General features: G+C 38.5%; 1 protein-coding gene across 3 annotated transcripts in view; it reads left to right on the forward strand.

Annotated features, from left to right (window-relative positions):
- Nucleotides 1-18,412, forward strand: part of TENM1 (teneurin transmembrane protein 1) — a 235,949-nt gene that overhangs the window by 163,531 nt on the left and 54,006 nt on the right. For all 3 annotated transcript variants that reach the window (XM_034063828.1, XM_005148358.2, XM_013128841.2), the window contains 5 exons: nucleotides 1,754-2,015; nucleotides 4,625-4,892; nucleotides 10,311-10,454; nucleotides 15,233-15,482; nucleotides 16,351-16,371. In XM_034063828.1, coding sequence (XP_033919719.1) covers nucleotides 1,754-2,015; nucleotides 4,625-4,892; nucleotides 10,311-10,454; nucleotides 15,233-15,482; nucleotides 16,351-16,371 — 945 coding nt within the window. The remainder of the gene's footprint in view (nucleotides 1-1,753; nucleotides 2,016-4,624; nucleotides 4,893-10,310; nucleotides 10,455-15,232; nucleotides 15,483-16,350; nucleotides 16,372-18,412) is intronic.

An 18,412-nucleotide genomic window follows, 5' to 3' on the forward strand; every position in this document is an offset into this window, starting at 1 on the left:
AGGGGAAAGGCATTCAGTCCTCAAAGAGAGATGGAGTTCCTATAAGTTCTATATTGCATTCCAGGGTTGGCTATCCATTTGCAGTAAGGTCATGATTCACTCCTGAGCTTGAATTAAGCTGCTATGGGCAGTTTAAAACTTCATCTTCTTTGGCTGTGTTGTGAATTATAAGAAAGCAGAGCCTATCTTCCTACAGGGAAAGGCTGTCATTTGTCACAGTTTCTACAATTATTTTTTGTTGTTGTTTGGCTTTGTCAGCTTATAAAAGTAAGGAGTCTGCATATTTATTTTACCTTAGTTTATTGATTTTCAGATCTCACTTCAGAAAGTTAGTAGTTATCATTTCCTCTTCCTGGATAAAGTTGTTGCATTAAAATATGCTACCTATATTTCTCTGTGAATGTAATCGGTGTCATCTGGGAAATGTGACAAGATATGCATAATGAAGTCTGACTTCTTACCACAGTGTGTTACCATCAAAACCCTCCATAATAGATGCATTCAGTAGAGAGCGAAGTGCCCATTTACATATTACCTTGTGTTTGCCTGACTGTGGGTGTCAGAAATTGAGACTCTGTATATCGGACCTTCTGTGTCCCATGGTTTGCAGCCCAGATATGCCAAAGGTTCTTCGCAACAGCTCTCAGGGTATCACCTACCTTGTGGACAAGAGCTGGTTTCAGTTCTCACTGCAGTTAATCAGCATGTTCCAAAAAAAGAGTCATATCCTCCTCTGCTCTCGTGAGACCTCACCTGGAGCATTGTGTGCAGTTCTGATGTCCTCAACATGAAAAGGACATGGAACTGTTGGAACAAGTCCAGAGGAGGCCACGAGGATGATCAGGGGACTGGAGCACCTCCTGTATGAAGACAGGCTGAGAAAGTTGGGGCTGTTCAGCCTGGAGAAGAGAAGGCTGCGTGGAGACCTCATAGCAGCCTTCCAGTATCTGAAGGGGGCCTACAGGGATGCTGGTGAGGGACTATTCATTAGGGACTGTAGTGATAGGACAAGGGGTAACGGGTTGAAACTGAAACAGCAGAGGTTTAGATTGGATATAAGGAAGAAATTCTTTACTGTTAGGGTGGTGAGGCACTGGAATGGGTTGCTCAGGGAGGTTGTGAATGCTCCATCCCTGGCAGTGTTCAAGACCAGGTTGGATGAAGCCTTGGGTGATATGGTTTAGTATGAGGTGTCCCTGCCCATGGCAGGGGGGTTGGAACTGGATGATCTTAAGGTCCTTTCTAACCCTAACTATTCTATGATTCTATGATCCTACACAGAGGGATCTCCTGCTCAGCATATTCAACCTTTTCCTTCTGCTACTTTTATATATGCTGATAGAGATAAGGTCTAACAGGCTTTAAGACTTCTTATTCTGCAGGCTGTACCTGTATAGATTATGAGTAGCTTCACTTTTCTGGACTAGGAATTTGTTTTCCCATAAACCAAAGTAAGTGGGTCCACACTTCAGTTATAAATGACTCGTTAGTATTAGTTCCAGTTGATAAATAGAGGGAAGGTAGGCCAGCTAACAGTGAAGTGCTGTACCTTACGATTGATGCATAGAGGGAGAAAGCACAAAGGGGTAAAGCTTCTTCGTGAATATCAAGGTGACACCAGGAAGGTATACTTTAATGATTTTCCATAGTAAATTTGGGCTGTAATGGGCAGCATAAAGTTTTTGTGTTTAGTGCATTGAAAGTTGTGGTAATACAATGATAAAACAAAACAAATTCATTTTCTCTTTTCCAGTTTTGACCTTGTGGCTGTTGGAGGCATCTCTGTCACTCTAGTTTTTGACAGATCTCCTTTCGTATCTGAAAAAAGGACACTTTGGTTGCCTTGGAATAGATTTATCATCGTAGACAAAGTCGTAATGCAAAGAACAGAGCCAGACACACCATCTTGTGATATCAGTGGTTTTATCAGCCCCAATCCGATTGTGCTCCCTTCACCCTTGACAGCATTTGGAGGGTCCTGTCCTGACAGAGGAACCATTATTCCAGAGCTGCAGGTAATGAAAAGACTTTCAAATTAGCAATTTGTTAGATTAAGAACAAGGCTTAGACAATTTTAGATGATGATACCAGATAGTGAGCAATTAACTGCTGTGGTGTTATTCAGAATGACCCCAATGCATGTCTCTTTAGCACTGTTTCATGGCATGATTTTCTCTTTTTTTTTTCTTTACCTTTATTTTTAGTAATAATTTAAGATGTTTTATTTCTTACTTCCATGTATAAGAAAGTGAGGAGTTCTGACAAAATTTATTGTTGAAATCCTGATTCATTTCTAGTGATGCACAAACCCACTCCTAGGTCACAGATAAGCAGTACAGCTTCCCCAATACACCAGTCTGAGACATGACCCAAGACTCTTTAAAGATTCCTAGGCATGTTTCACCCATTTGCATCTTCTAATTCTTTACAATGGCATCTCCAAATAGATGTTAGCTTCTTGAGTTTTATTACTTTCTTTCCAAGGGAGAGCAATTTTAACAGCATCTTTAAAATTGTTTTTATTTTAATGTCTTTTTTCTTGACACTCCTTTCAGTGTTTAGAAGCAATTTTTAATTAATCTTGTATTTAACTCTTATTTGGACTTAAACAAGGTTGTATAAGTCTAACATCCAACAAAATACAACTACTCAGGTTTCAGATCATGTTAATCCCCATAGTGTGTTTTTTGAGCAGTGAGCTCAAGCAATAAGGTCTCTTTCAATTTCTCTATACATTTCACTGAGAAAGTCTAGAAGATATTTTGGAGGCTACCTGTAGACATGAGTGTTTCCAACCTTTTCTCTTTGTTTTGTGAAAATGTTGCTACTGATTAAGAGCCTTTATTCTACACCTAAGAGACCTCTGATTGAACTAATTTATGTCTAAACATCTCCATAGCTATTAAAGAATATAATGTTTGGGCCAGGTGATGGCCATAGTGTTGCTTCACAGAACCTACTAAATGAAACTAATGAATATAAATTAACTGATGCACACTAGTGAGAAAAAACTGGGTCACATTATTCCGCATGATGTATTCCTGGGTCTTCAAACAGCAAGGTACCCAAAGATGCAGTCTACTCAGAGAGGACTGTCCTTAGTCGGGATTTTTTGGTCACTGGAGAGTTCTTTTAGAGTTAAGTTTCATTGTAGAGTACTGGGAAATGAACAGAAAGTATCCCAGAATAATAGGAGAAGGAGCCGTATTAACATGTATTAATGCATGAATATTTCTTTCTGCTTTTTTGTTAACAAATGAGAAGGGATGTCAGATGTATGACAGAGAGGGCAGCTGGGATGTCAGCAGGAAAGAAGGGGAACACTGCAAATCAGGAACAATAAAGGGAGTAGGATTTCCCTGGCAACACTACATTTCATATGTCGAAACGACAATTGCTGGCAGGCCTCCAGCTGTACTGCAGCAATCCGATGACAGTAATACTGTTGCAATGTGTAAATAGAATTGTGTTGAAAGTGAGCTAATCTATTGTTAAACAACAAAAATCTAAAAACTAGGAAAGATAAACCAAACAGTTTGTATTTTTCCAACCCTGAGGAATTTAACATTGTGACAGGTCGGCTTGTTATTATGGAAATACACTAAAAACAGTAACGTTACGAAGCACAGTCTAATTTTCAGAGGCATTTGAGTGACTGCAGTGGCATCCTTCAGGAAACTGCTCTCTTCTCTTGCCTGCTCTTCCTCACAGAAGAGGAGATCACAAGAGCTAAATCCCTTTTTGTAGCTCCAAGGCCCACATCATTCAAAAGGTCAAGGCCAAGTTTCTTTTTTTCCCCTCACAAGCTCACAGTCTTTGCAGTCCTTCTAGTTGCTGAGGGCTTATCTTCTTTGCAGCCAGGAATTGATACTACCCCATAGTGGGCATATCCAAGCCAGCTCTAATCCAAGTGATTCAGACAGCGGCACTGACAGCAGTGCCGTGGGACTGGAATTCTGTTGCACACCCTGGGGACTTACCTGGTAGCTAGATGACTCTGATGCCCAGCCTCTTTCATCTCCACTGCTGTGTGTCCCCTAACAGTTAGCTTGTTAGGTTATTTATGCTGCGCCTTCATACGCCATGCCTCCTCTTGCTGGAGCTTAGCCTTACCGCAAGTTCTTCTGCACAGAAGGTGGTTTAGCAGGAAGGTTTGTTTTCTTAGTTCTCCCAAGTTAGAGTTATTACTTCCAAAGCAGGATAATATCTTCAAGTCCTAATACCTAAAGTATGTGCCTATCTAAAAAAGGTTTTAAATTGTTTTCTGGTTAAGAACACTTGTTAAGTAAGCTGAATAATAAGCCAAGGTAAAGCTGTAGAATTCATATGTATAATGTGTCCACAGTGGCAGCATTTGCGCCTCAGTAGATTAGGATAAAGCATTAGAGAAATGAGCTGTTTATCAAAATAGACAGACCACCATCCAGTAAGTTGACCAAGCAGTTTCCAGTGTTGGACATTTTGTAATATGTCTGGTGACTTTCTTGCTGAAATACACACAGAAGACATCAGTGGTTTAAGTGGTATTGTTTTCACACTGTGAAATGTAAAATAAGCACCCCCTGTTATTGTTATAATTTTGCTTTTTTCTTGGCTATGGATAAAATTATGGTTTTTTCCCAAGGTGGTCCAAGAAGAAATCCCAATTCCTTCAAGTTTTGTGAAGTTGAGTTATCTCAGCAGTCGAACACCAGGGTATAAAACATTGCTGCGCATTATTTTGACACACACAACCATCCCTCCTGGCATGACAAAAGTTCACCTGATAGTTGCCATTGAAGGACGTCTGCTTCAGAAATGGTTTCCTGCTGCAGCCAATTTGGTATACACATTTGCCTGGAATAAGACAGATATATATGGACAGAAGGTTTCTGGTCTGGCTGAGGCAATGGGTAGGTAAAATCATCTTGATGGAAGCAGAAGGCTCACAAACATTAAGATTTAGTTGGTGCACTTACATTCTTTAGAATCAAATGTCTCCTTAACCGAAGTGACTTGTATGATTTCCCAAGAACATTTATTTTCTTGTTCTTCCAATGTCATCTTTCTAATGTAATCAATTTGAAAATTCCTTTTTCCCTCAGAGAATGGTTATGTACTGACGGCATTATATTCACCTGTCTTTGTTTTTGAATGTTACTTTGACTATGACCTTTGGTGTGTCATTGTTTCTGTCATTTTTTGGCTGTGACATTTAACATGTCATTTCTGCTTAGGGTTTACAAAATTCTAACTTTTAGGCATCCTTTCTTACTACGTTTCACATCCACAACAGTTAAAACTAATTGATCTGTTGTTTAAAGTTGTTTATACAAAAATCATGATGTTTCATAGGTTTTCTTTATCAAGCAGCTCTTCTGAGAATTGCTACAGAAGCACTTGTCTGTGCAAATACATTTTATTTAGCCAACCGTATTTTTCTAATTAATTTTATGATTTGGTTTTAAAAGGCTATCTTTTCTTTTCTTTTTTAATCTAATTTGGGGTTATGTTGCTTAATGGACTAATCTTACACTTTCCATTAAGATTATTTACCTTACCAACAAAGCTTAGTATTGTGAGTAAGCCCTTATTCACTTCCCTAGCAGTTTTGGTTTGCCTTTTAAGTCAGAGGAATTATAGCAAGCAGCATTGGCAGGATCAGGCTATAAAACAAGAATAGAAAGAGCTACATGGAGCTATCTACCCTCATGAGGAATATGCCTCATTCTGTAAATTGAAAGTGTTGTTCTGAGGGGCAGCCAGGTCTCTCCAGTATCTACACAGGCAGTGTGCCTGCAGATTTGCCTCTACAAAGCCAAAAGGTGCCATCCAGGCTCTGCAAGCCCTGCAGCTCCCAGAGCATCTACTGCATGACTGCATTACCATGTGTTCCAAGCCAGGCAGTCTGTGAGGCAGCTGCATGGAGAGGTAGTGAGAGAAAGGTGGATTATAGGACTTTCCTAGTCATTTCTGGTTAGAGAATGATACATACATAGCTGCTGGTGTGCACAAAGGGTTATGAGACCAAGATATGGAGTATGATTTGCATCACATAATGCACATAGGAATATATCAGAAAATACATCAGAGCTTATTTGAGGTCTGTGGTCCGCAGTCTACTTCAACAGCTACAACTAAGGGCTGTTGCCGGAGGGGATGTTCCTATATTCCTTACCTCTGGGCCACCACTAACATTCATTTGATCACGAAATGAGCCAAATCAGGAACAAATTCATCTGAAAACTGAAGCAACCAGATAATAAGTGATAAATTTTCAGCTTCATTAGTTTCCTGATCTTCTATAGATGCTAGTACAGAAGCACAGGTTTTCTTATTGCAGCTGTAGCTCACACATCACATTGGCCTAAAGTGATCAAAACTCCACCCTTAATTCAAGGTCTTCTGAATTACTGCATCCTCTATGTTATCTGGAGCTGATCTATCACAACTGCAGAACGGTGGAGGACTTTTCATTGTCCTTCAGGGCAGGTGTACTCTTTTCAGCCCATCTGGCTTGTGAAGCTCTCTTGTTAGGGCACAGTTCTAGCCCTAGCCACTTGCAGTTACAGATTCCTGCTAGTGTTCTTCAGTGAAGGAAGGTCTCAAATTGGTTATTGGGTTCACTTACACATACTTGTGTAAATCCAGAAATGAAACAAAGTCCCAGTGTGCCCTGGGTGATCAGGCAGGACCAGATGGGTCATGGGTGCCATTTGGGGCTTTGCTCAGCATGGCTACACATGCCCTATATTCAGAGTCTATCACTGCATAGTATCACTAATGTGTTTGAGAGGGAACAGTTGTGTCTGCCTGCTTCCTGTACAACATAATAGTCTTCTGGTGATCATGAAGTCCAGTAAACATCTGGATTTTTAAAACAATTAAAATCAAACACATAACATCTTAGAAAATGATACTATGGTTACAGGTTCCCAAATTGCACAAGCACAATATGTTGTCCTGGTTTCAGCTTAAACCACGACACATGTTTAAATATGAATAAAGCTGACACAATGGTGCTGGATAACAACTTTTAAATTATTTAATGGCTGCTTAATTTTTTTTCTTTTCCTTAAATTTAGGTTAATTATGCTTCTACCCAAAATGGAAGCAAAAATCTTTATCTTTTAAGTGCATTGTTAGCATGCTTTGTTAGATTCCAATAAAGCTTTATTTCATTTGACACACTGTAGTGCTGAGGGACCTTTAGCTACATCCATTATATGAATTTTTGTCAAAATAATTTCCTCTGTCACTATATTACCAATATTTAATAATGCATCCTCTTCACTTTTCATTTTAATTAAATTGCAGCAGTTTGAAGTCCTGGAATTCAGGAATATAACCATCTGCTTTTGATTTTATAAATTCTATAAACATCTTTACTTTTCTTCAGGGTTATTGACAGCAACAATCACACAACCAGTTACAGAAAAGACTTTCTGAGCATATTTCCACACATAAATGGTTGTGTTTAAATCTGTTGAAGATACATTTGCTGGTGTTCATCCAGTCCCCAAGTCTCAAACATCAGGCCATTTGCTCAATTTAACAACTGAAATGATTAAAGAATGTTTATTGTTCTGAATAAAAGACCATCACATGGACACTGACACACAAAACCTTGGTGGTAAAATCTATGTCACCTTGTGAGTTAATATTGGAAAAGGAAGGATTGCAGGAGAAACCTCAATAAATGCTCTTGCATAACTCCGTACATTCTCGATCATACTCCTGCAAGCCTTTGCATCCCACACAGCAGCGTGATGTGGTGGGCAAGGGCTAACCCTTCTGGTGTGAATGTAAATCAGCACTCAAGCAGTCTTAGGTGTTCTCTGTTTATTGCTCTACTTGTTACTTTGGCTGAATTATTCATTGTTCAAAGAATTAAGATGCTGATAAGTAGAAATGTTTCAGGAGAGGTTGAAGTAGAGGTATTGGCCTGTTTAATTGTCTTTTAGTTAATGTTTTGGCAGGAGCCCCTAAACTGTGACGTGCTGGCACTACTAATGACTTATGGTTCATTCTTCTAAATAATAGATTTTTGGTACAGATGATTTCAGTAAATCTTCTGAAATCCATTTGAACACTGCAGAAAATGGTACTGCTGGCTGTTAGTGTCCAAAAACAGTCACTACAGTTCTCCTTCATGCAATGAAATCTTGGCTACCTCAGAAAGGGGCTATAAATGAATTTGAACAGAAAGCAACAAGGAGAAAATGGTCACTTCACTTACAAAATTATAACATTTTGCAAACCCTGCATGTAACAAAGCATGCACTCATTTTTCAAGTGGCAGGCAGTAGCTTGGTTGACTTTACAGTTGTGCTTTGCCTTGGTGACTTTGTGTGCAAAATGATTGATAGGAAATTTTCATAAATGGTGCATCAGTACCTAAAATTAGATGGTTCAGATGCTTTCAGGTAACACAGACATTCCTTTTTGGAGCATAGACTTCATATGTGTAAGTATATGTAAAAATATAGTTGTAAATACACAGAGTGATGAGCAGGGACAAAAAAGCAGCTATGCACAATAACTGTGAGAGCAGGGAACAGTGAACTTCTAAGAAAGGGGATGATAAACTCTAGAGGGTATTTGGCAGCTCAGAAACATCAGCTGTAGGCAGGGAATAGCAGACGCTTTACAGTGTTAGCTACAGTGCTGGTTAATATGACACTGTGGATCCTTTGGCACACATTCTCAGATGGTGTATATTGTTATACCTCCTCGACCCAGATAACAGCGTGGTACCTTAGAGCAGCTGATGAACTGTCCTATGGGTCTGCAATGGTTCACTGAGCAAGGCTGAGGGATTTTGCAGTTATGGGTCTTTACTCTTTTCAAGTATACACGTCTGATCCTGGATTGAATGTGTTAAGTGCATGAATGGAATAAAGATGCTAACATGTAGGTGGCAAGTGTGAGATTGCTTCATGGGAAAAATCTGACCTTTGTCTTCTCTGTGCATTAACACCTAGAAAATAGCATGTTCAGTTACTGAACCTTGATAGCTCATCCCAGCAGAGGATGTGGCTGTTCTGGAAAAAGCTCCATGCCCCCAGTTGGGCACTATAACCAGTGAGCTACCCAGAAACATTGCTGATGTTAGTCATAAGAGCTGCAGTAACAGGACTGGACAGGGTGGCTGCTGGATGCTGAGACTGAAACCTCTAATGTTTGAAACATGCAGTATTTACAGTACATAAGGAGATTTGAATTTTACAAGTCAGAGTTTAGCTGCTGCAGAAACAAGATCTTTCTGCTCAAATGATGAAGCAGCACACAGTGAAGTTGCTATAAGGAACAGCTTTCAGTTTGCCTTCAACATTGGTCTTACAAATGCTCCCTGCTATAGCTGGTCAAAATATTTTGATTGCATCCAGTAATGGTATTTAGACAGTATTAAAACCATTTATGGTTCAAGTAAAATGTACCTAAAGCTATGGCATAGAAGTGAGAAGAAAATTTTGAAAATATCAGAAAACTGTGGGTTTATAAATATTTTTATATTGTATTCTAAATATTTTTGAGGATGTTTTTATTTTCAAAAGGCTGAACTATCAACAGTTCCTAAATAACATTTTGGGATGTGGTGTCAAAATAACATTCTTCTTTATGAATATTCATTGAGTTGCACTGGAATCGGAAAGGGTTAACTAGAGGAGATAAGGACACTTAATAAATGAATAAGTAAGTTGGTGTATTAGAGATACCAGAATTGAATTTTGAAGGGTTTTGTTGGTAGGTTCTGTTTTCACTGAAGTACTAAAGGGAAGGGGCTTCTTTGATCAGTTTGAGCACCCCCCAAGAAACACGATCCTTGAGGAGATTGGAGACTTTCAGGAGGTATTTTGGCCAGCTGGAGAGGGGAGCCATGTGATGTGCAAGCCTGTTAAGATAAATGTTTAATTCTAGGAGTTTTCAGCCTGGCACTCCCTTTCTGCCTAGCTACAGTGTTTACAATTAGCAAACACATTAAAGTCAGTTTGTTCTAACATGGATTTTTTTCTCTGTTTAAGCTGTTGTTCAGGTAATTAGCAGAAATGCAATAAACAAAGTCAGGAGTCACTGGAGGAGATTTATACTCTTAAGAAATCCATAACTGATACACCAGACTTAGAAACACTGGTTTTGTAGCTGTAATAACATACTCATCTCTTAAACCCCTTTTTTAAAAACAACACCATTCAACAGTAGTAATCAGGCAGAGGAAAATTTATGGCATCATTGCTTGACAGGTGACTGTTAAAACCTGGAATGAAAAATGACCTAATAGTTCACAGAGGAGAAGGTAGACTGATAGATCCTTAATTATTTGTTTGCAGTGTCGGTGGGATATGAATATGAAACATGTCCTGATTTTATTCTGTGGGAGAAGAGAACAGTAATCCTTCAAGGCTTTGAAATGGATGCTTCAAATCTGGGAGGCTGGTCTATAAACAAACACCATGTATTAAATCCACAAAGTGGTAAGTCCTTCCTTTATTAACTGACCACGCAGAAGAAGAATACCAATTTTAAAGGAATTGTTCTGGTTTTAAGTGTTACACTTCCTAATGTGTAATCCTCTTTGAATGTGCACCCTCATTTATTGAGAGCTGAACAGTAAATGCCATCCAAAAGGATATTTTTAATGTTCTGGCTCCCAGGTATTAAACATTAATATCACTAACTCTCGTGATCGCTAATACATTGTGGTCATTTGGATGGGAAAAGGGCATACTAATTTTGGTTCGTTCTCACACTGTTGTATAGAAGTACCACATTGTAGGTCAGATTATAGTGTGTTATATACTCAGTGAAGTGTCTACATCCCTAATTCATCCTGTGACTAGCATCAGTTAGTAGCATCACAGCACTAGGGAGCCAAACCATGTGTGAAAACAGGCTTCTTCAAGCATAGAGACTTGAATCTGTTTCCTTATTGCTTTTATTCCTGGATTTTCTTCTCTTCACATCTATAATCAGGAACTAGAGGGATTGAATTATTAAAAACAATACTGGTAAATAAATTATGGTAACTAGAAAACTGGTTTTGCCAATAAACAAATATCTCATTATCTGGGGGAAGAGAATCTTGGGGTCAGATTTCAGAACTAGTAAATCAGCAGAGTATTGGATTCAGTAAAGTTCTCTCAATTTGCTCCAGCTGAGAGTCGGTCCACTAAAATCCATTTCCATCTGCAAACTTCTGTTAATGAAGATTCATGCACAGATGTATGGCTGTCAGGTTTTTACAAGTTCTGCAGTTGAATGCGCAGCTACAGTATAAATATTCCAAATACAAAAGGTCAGATTTAGTTTGTAAATTATCTGGATTTCTGTTTTGATTTAAAACAGTTTGACATTTTGAACAGCGGTTGTTTCATACCCTGTCTTATTGGTTTGTATAGATTGTCCCTTTTAAATGCCAGCTATTGACATTTAACACAAAGAGAAGTCTGACCTCAGTCAGCTCAGCCCCCAACTGTGAGCCCTATAGTCAACTCCTTAGTGCCAATTTACCACTTGCATAGTTTAATTTCAAGACTAAATTGCTGGCAGTAACTCCAGTTTATATGACTGTTTGCTAACTGCAGTGGTTACTACTATAATTCACCCCATAGGCACTAACATGTTCTGAGATTTTGTAAAGTATACAATTATAATCTGAGCAGGACTAAATCATTTCTTTCCTGAGCACAGGGTATTAGGTGACAAATTGCTTCCCAGCCCTGTCTAAGCTGTGAGGCTGATAATGCCAGAGAGCACTGACCTGCCAGCCACTCACCACCTCCTCCAAAACCATACAGGCTGCAGCCGCTACCCCAGCCCAGTAACAAGGATGGGGAGAATGCAGTTTCTTATATCTGCTCTTCTTCCTCATATGTCTCTGCTGTGCTGGGGCTTAAGCCAGGGGGGAAGCTGCTAAACAAACATCTTTATCCATTACTCAAAGAGACACAATCTGGGCGGGGAGAGTATAAGCACATCTGACTTGAAATCAGTGGGTCTCTTCTGTTTACTGTTGCATGTGAAAGCATCTCTGGTGAGGATGACACAGCCCAGCCAGAGCTCAGAGATGTCTCTGATGTTCCTCATGATTATAATAGTCTTTCAGTATGCATGCCTGGCTCATATATAGGAACTAAAAAAGCAGTTAGGAGTAGAAAAACAATGACTGTACCATAGCTAATGCACACCTAACAGCGCAGCCTCTGGGCTTATATTAAAGCAACAAAACCAAATAATGAGCTGTGCTAACAAAAAGGATAAAAATGAGTACGCTTCAGGTCTTATCTAGAAACCTGTGCACTGCTGTTCTATTTCAGATATATAAAATGTACTTTAAATAAGGACTACGGTATGATTCAAGCTTAGAATTATACATTTCAGACTTATCTCTGTGCCTCCATGAGTGAAATGAAATGCACAAGTAGCCTTCTTGAGTATGAATATATTGAGATTTTTCCCTTTTAATTAAAGCATCCCTCTGTATATACAAAGAGCTGCTCTTTTTAGAAGCGTGAAACTTGCATCTGGTTTTGAAACACTGTCACTGGATTAACTACAGAAATAGCACTGGAGTATAACATAAATGTCTATCTAAAATTTGCTGTTGCAAATTATGATTTTGTTTTCAAACTAAAATGAGAAGCACTTTGATTGATTAGTTAACTAGTTGAAAAAGTTTACATTTCCAGGGAGACCTTAGAGCAGCCTTCCAGTACCTAAACTGGCCTTTGATAAAGCTGAAGAGGGACTTCTACAAAGATATGTAGCAATACAACAAGGGGGAATGGGTTTAAACTAAAAGAAGGTAGATTTAGATTAGGAAGCTCTTCCCTATGAGGATGGTGAGGCCCTGGCACAAGTTGCCCAGAGAAGCTGTGGCTGCCCCATCCCTGGCAGTGTTCAAAGCGATGTTGGATAGGGCTTGGAGCAACCTGCTCTAGTGGAAGGTGTCCCTGCCACAGGTGATACTTTTGGTCCCTTCTAACCTAAACCCTTCTACAATTCTATGATACCTAACTTCAGCCATTAAGCCTTGTCATCCAGCCAGTCTGCTGCTGTACACATTTGTACTCAGACAGGGTGGCTATGCTTGCCTCCCTCAGCAGAAAGGCTGTTCATTTTAAAAATGGTACAAAATGAACCAGGTACAACAGGAAAGTTGTAAAAATAGATGCAGTTTTACAGAATTGCACTTCATGGCACAGTCTAAGCTGTGGAGGTACAAGTACTGACATGCAGAAACCATAGCAAGTAAAAACTGTGTTCTATTTCCAGATGTAAGTAAAAATGAAAGAAAGAGTCCAGTTCCAGCAGCTTAGACATAAAATAACATCTGTTGTTCCAATGTGTCTGTCACTGGAAACTCAAGCTTTTCAAGTGGTTTGCATCAGTAGGACTGATAGGTTAACAAAGAATCACATCCTCTTCTCTTTTCCCACATTTTTCCCCTTCAGTTCAGAGGTTTGATCACTTCTAACTTGTGACATGATCAGTTTAGTGTTTTCTACCAAACACAAAGGTTTTGTTCAGTTTGGAAGATCTTCAGGGCATTTCTCATAATCAGGAAGAGAGCACATACCATAAATACTAGTTCCCGTATAGAGTCCTTTTAAAGGCACCTATATCTCATGAATACAAATGAATGTGCTATTAACCGATTTTTCAGAGTATTCTTTGAATTAGTTTTTTCTTCTGATGGGCAAGTGTATTGATTCCATTTTTATTTATCTGGGGGAAGGAGGAGTAGTTTTACATGGACTTCATGCTTAAAGGTAATTTCAGCCCCAGTGCAACGCAGCATTAACTAAAATTAAAGCAGTAGTTCAAAAGCCTGAAATTAAGCACACGCTTACATTTATTGACAGCAAAACATATTCTCCAGAGCCCTAATTATTTACTGGCATTCCTATGAGGCAGTTGGAGGATTACCTTTACATTGGTAATTTCAGACAAAGGGCATCGTCTTCATATAGTAGTACTTTTATCTGGCATGTAAGGGAAGATGCAACCATTAATTTTACTGATGCATTTTCAAGATGCTTTTTTCAAGCCAGTGTTCAAACAAATATATGTAGTTAGTCCTCTGTTCTTCAGAGATGTTTTAAAAATGCAATCCCTTTCAAAGTAGCTCTAGCACACTCAATAATTTCCAAGGTGAATTTGAGCTTCAGACTTACTTGAAAGCCACAAATAGTTTGACAAAAGTTGGTAATAGTACATAAAAGCATTTGCTGTACTTTGGGAAAACTCAGATGTGTCTATGAACATCTAGAATATGCTCATTTTACAGCATAAGAGTCCTCCAGAAAGTACTTTTATTTGTGCTTATTCCTTAAATTGTGCCACTTTTCTGATCTCTTATAAAAAGAAATAAGAGATTTTGGACTGTGAGCTAGCATAATATCAACCTTCCATTCAGAAATAGCCAAATCATGTTATAACGTCATTTTAAAGGTACTTCTTAACTATGTTACCACATTGTTATTTAAAATAAACATTACAGCTATCAGCTTGAAAAAAATACATCTATGTACTGGTTCTGGTACCACCAACCTAGTAATTGGTTGGACTTTAACAGTGTATGCTGTGGAGAAGTGCTGAAATACTGACACACAGGAAAGTTGTTTTAAACTTTATGGCAGAACATAATATATTCTTGCTGGCAAAACATTCGCTTGTGCCTTGACTCTTAAGTTGGCTTTGCTGCACTTGGCACCTTTTTATATAGCATGAAGGACTCATATTTAAATTTGAATATTGATTTTGTACTGCCACTCAGTGCTCTTCTCTGAAAAATGCACAGTAGTGCTGCTATTAATCTCCCTTAATTAAATATTCAAACTGTCCAAGAAATTCCTCTGCTACCTAATAAAAATTTATGAATAAAATGAATATTAAAGTAGTAATCCCCAAGAAATCAGATAGCACTGCAATTAACAGTCAATTTGTAAGAGCATTAACCAACCATGAATTCTCCTCATGATGCTGGCTTTTAAAATAGCCTTTAAAATAGCCACGAACCACTAATCAACAGAGTGGTGATGGTGAAGCTCGGGACTGAACACAACTGGAAGAGATATGTGGAAACCTGTGATAGTCTTTAAAAAACATGATGCCTGCTACTGTTTTGGTAATCTGGTCTTCTAAACTATTGCATAATCCCAAAATGCAGAATAATTTAAATACTGTATAATTTTAAATACTATACATATTTAAATACTATATATTTTTGTCTGTTTTCTCCTCACCTTAGGAATAGTACACAAAGGAAATGGTGAAAACATGTTCATTTCCCAGCAGCCACCAGTCATTTCAACCGTGATGGGCAACGGACACCAAAGAAGCGTCTCTTGTTCCAACTGCAACGGTCTTGCACTCAACAGCAAACTCTTTGCCCCAGTTGCTCTTGCTTCTGGGCCTGATGGTAGCGTGTATATTGGTGACTTCAACTTTGTCAGACGGATCTTTCCCTCTGGAAACTCGATTGGCATATTAGAATTAAGGTAAAAGAATAATAGGCTTTCTCTGACTGGTGCTCATAATCCTGGCTGAATGCTGATGGAAATTACAATGAGGTTTTTTTCTCTCAGGACTTCAAGAAGCAGCCACATTTGGTTGCCTTGTGAGCAAATGTCTCACCAACTTTCAAACAAACTCAACAGGAAACTTAACTCTTACTCTAAAGTCATCAGTTAGAAGGGCAGTTTAGTGGCCTTTAGAACGGGTTTTGCATAGTGAACTTCTACAAAGCACAGAATGAATAAAGCTAATTTTTCTTACTGTGAGATTTTTCATGGTTTTCTCAAAAAGTTAAAGTATTCCATGAAGAGTACTTTTGAGGAAAACCCCATAATTCAATAGCAAATATGCAGAGTATCATGTCACGGCACAGAATTGTGGCTGAAGATAGACTTACCCTCTTTAAAATGAATACAATTAAATAGTTTCCATCTGTAACAGAGGATGTGACTGGGTTTAAGCAGACAAGAGCAAACCTGGCACTGCAGTCTCACGGGTCACAGGCTGGGTCTGTGCCACCATTAACGTCTCCCATGTAATTATGACTCCAGCTTCTATTCCTTTTCAGGGCCTCAGGGGAAGGCAGGAAAATATTGGCACTGATACTGTGAATTTCTCTTACTTAACAGCCATGAGTCTCCGGCTAATAACACTATGGTGATGCAGTTTGTGCTGGCAGTGGAAAGGAAGCAGTTTGAGGGAAAGAAATAATACTAACAAGATAAACAATGTTTTGTTGTTGGGTTACAGCTCTGGGAGCAGTCAGGCAAATAATGCAGTTCTGTTGGTGACTAACATTTCTTGTGTTTTTCTTTCTTTTTCTTCTAACCCTGAACTGATCTGTCTTGCTAGGAATAGAGACACAAGACACAGGTAAGAAAGACACAGGAAGAGTAATATGTGAGCTATGCATGAGGAAACAGTCTTATAGAAGTCCTTTTAGAAATCTGGATATAGAGAAGGACTCTGAATTTAATAAATACAAATGTTAATCAAATTCACCTTTATTTATACTAAAATACTTTTGATTTGTTCCCTTTCTAAAAAAATCAGCTTGCTGATCACTACAACTTCCAGTCTCCAAAAGTGCAAGGGAAGAGGTTTCTTTACACCAGGACACATAAAATACTGTGTAAAAGGAGATAGACTTTGGAAACCAGTGAAGAGAGAAGACCACTGAACTTATTTTTTACTTCAAAAACAAACTTAGCACATTTGTTTTTCTTGTCATCAAGATTTTAATAATAGCAAACTTAATAACTGGTTAAAATGGAAACTAGGCTTTAAGGTTACAGGAAAAAAATTACTACAGGATAGAAATAACTTGTAGAAAGATTCATTGTGGATCCTAGTCTACTTCATACAGCTTTTAAATAAGCTAATTTAAATAAACTCAGATACAGATTGGATTGCAAACTTGTGCATACATAGTAAGTTTTTCCCATTTTTCCCCAACACTATGCAAGGCTTTAAGCATAAACATCAGGAGTTTTCTAACAGCTGCCCTGTTAAATGTAACAAGAAGGATGACAGAAAATGTATCCACAAGGAGATTATATAATGAACCCTGGTTCTTTGCAGGTTTTACATGATAAAGAATGTTTATTTAACATCTTAAATTTTCCTTTCAACGTTTTCCACTGAAATATTTCATTAAAGTCCTCTTTTGTCTGCCTGGTCTCCTCTGAGCTCACTCCAGAGCACAAATGATTCTTAATGTTTTCAACAAAATGTTATAATACTGGTGATACGTAATTTGGCATTAGTTGCCTTTACCTCATCCTCTTACCCATTTGTCATCATACCACTGTCCTCTCATTCATCATGTTTCCTTGGACTGGGTTTCACATCTGTTCCCCAGCTGTTGTCAAATTCACCACTAACAGAACCAAGTAACTCGTTTCCTACATTTGTGGCAGCAATCTTAAGCATTAGTTAATTAACAAATGTTAATAAAAATGTCTCTTAAAACATAATAGGAATTTGACAATCTTCCTGATCTGCAGAGCAGATGGGAATTCCCACAGAGAGTTCAGGGGGTGTGGGCAGCTCAGCGTCTAGCCCAACGAACTGTCATATAAAGTCTCTACACCTATCTGGATTTTTATCTTATGTTATAATAAGAACCACACTGCAGTCTCACCAGGCTCAGGACACTGTGGTGTGCCATGTGCTCAGACAGATTCCTCCAACTGGAAGTTAGCTTAGCACTGAAAGAGAAACAAAAAGTCCCACTGGTTAATAAGATGCAGCCCAGTTCCCTGATTAGAATTTATGATCCTTATCATTTAATTAACATATGTAAATATTTTTAAATAACATTTTATAATCTCAATAAGGCACTTCAATGCATGAATTATGATGCATTAATTCATGCCTAGTTGCACTGACAGTAGTTGGCCTTCTGCCTTGCTCCTGACAATACAGTCGGCATGAATTAAGGCACCATATTTCACACCTTCATATTTCTTAAGGTGTAGAAACAGATAAAAATAACCAAGAGTGGGTATTTGTGCCGATGCAGACAATCTGCGATTCACTTTCCTGCAACTTGTAGATTGGTTTTCAGTGCCAATAGTACTAGGACTTGTCAAGTATAGAAAAATGACTTTGCTTTTGATAGTAATAACTAGGCTAAAGTCACTTCAGTTAGCTTTACACTAGGTGGCTTGGGACTGATGGACAGACCAACTCCACCACTCCTTGCATAAGTTTACTGATATCTAGCTGTCTGGTCAGGCTGTGCAGCCAGTACCAGTTCATTCTTAGTAGTTCTGCTTGCATGAACTACATTAAAACTGGTCTTTCTTAAACCTGTGTCATCTCCAAATCATTGAACAGATGTCTTCAGAAAAGTAGAATATAACACTTATCCTGCCAAAAAGAAGAAAAACAATTAACTTTGATGCTCTTC

Source organism: Melopsittacus undulatus, chromosome 6 (genome assembly GCF_012275295.1).
Source record: "Melopsittacus undulatus isolate bMelUnd1 chromosome 6, bMelUnd1.mat.Z, whole genome shotgun sequence".
NCBI classification, from domain to species: domain Eukaryota; kingdom Metazoa; phylum Chordata; class Aves; order Psittaciformes; family Psittaculidae; genus Melopsittacus; species Melopsittacus undulatus.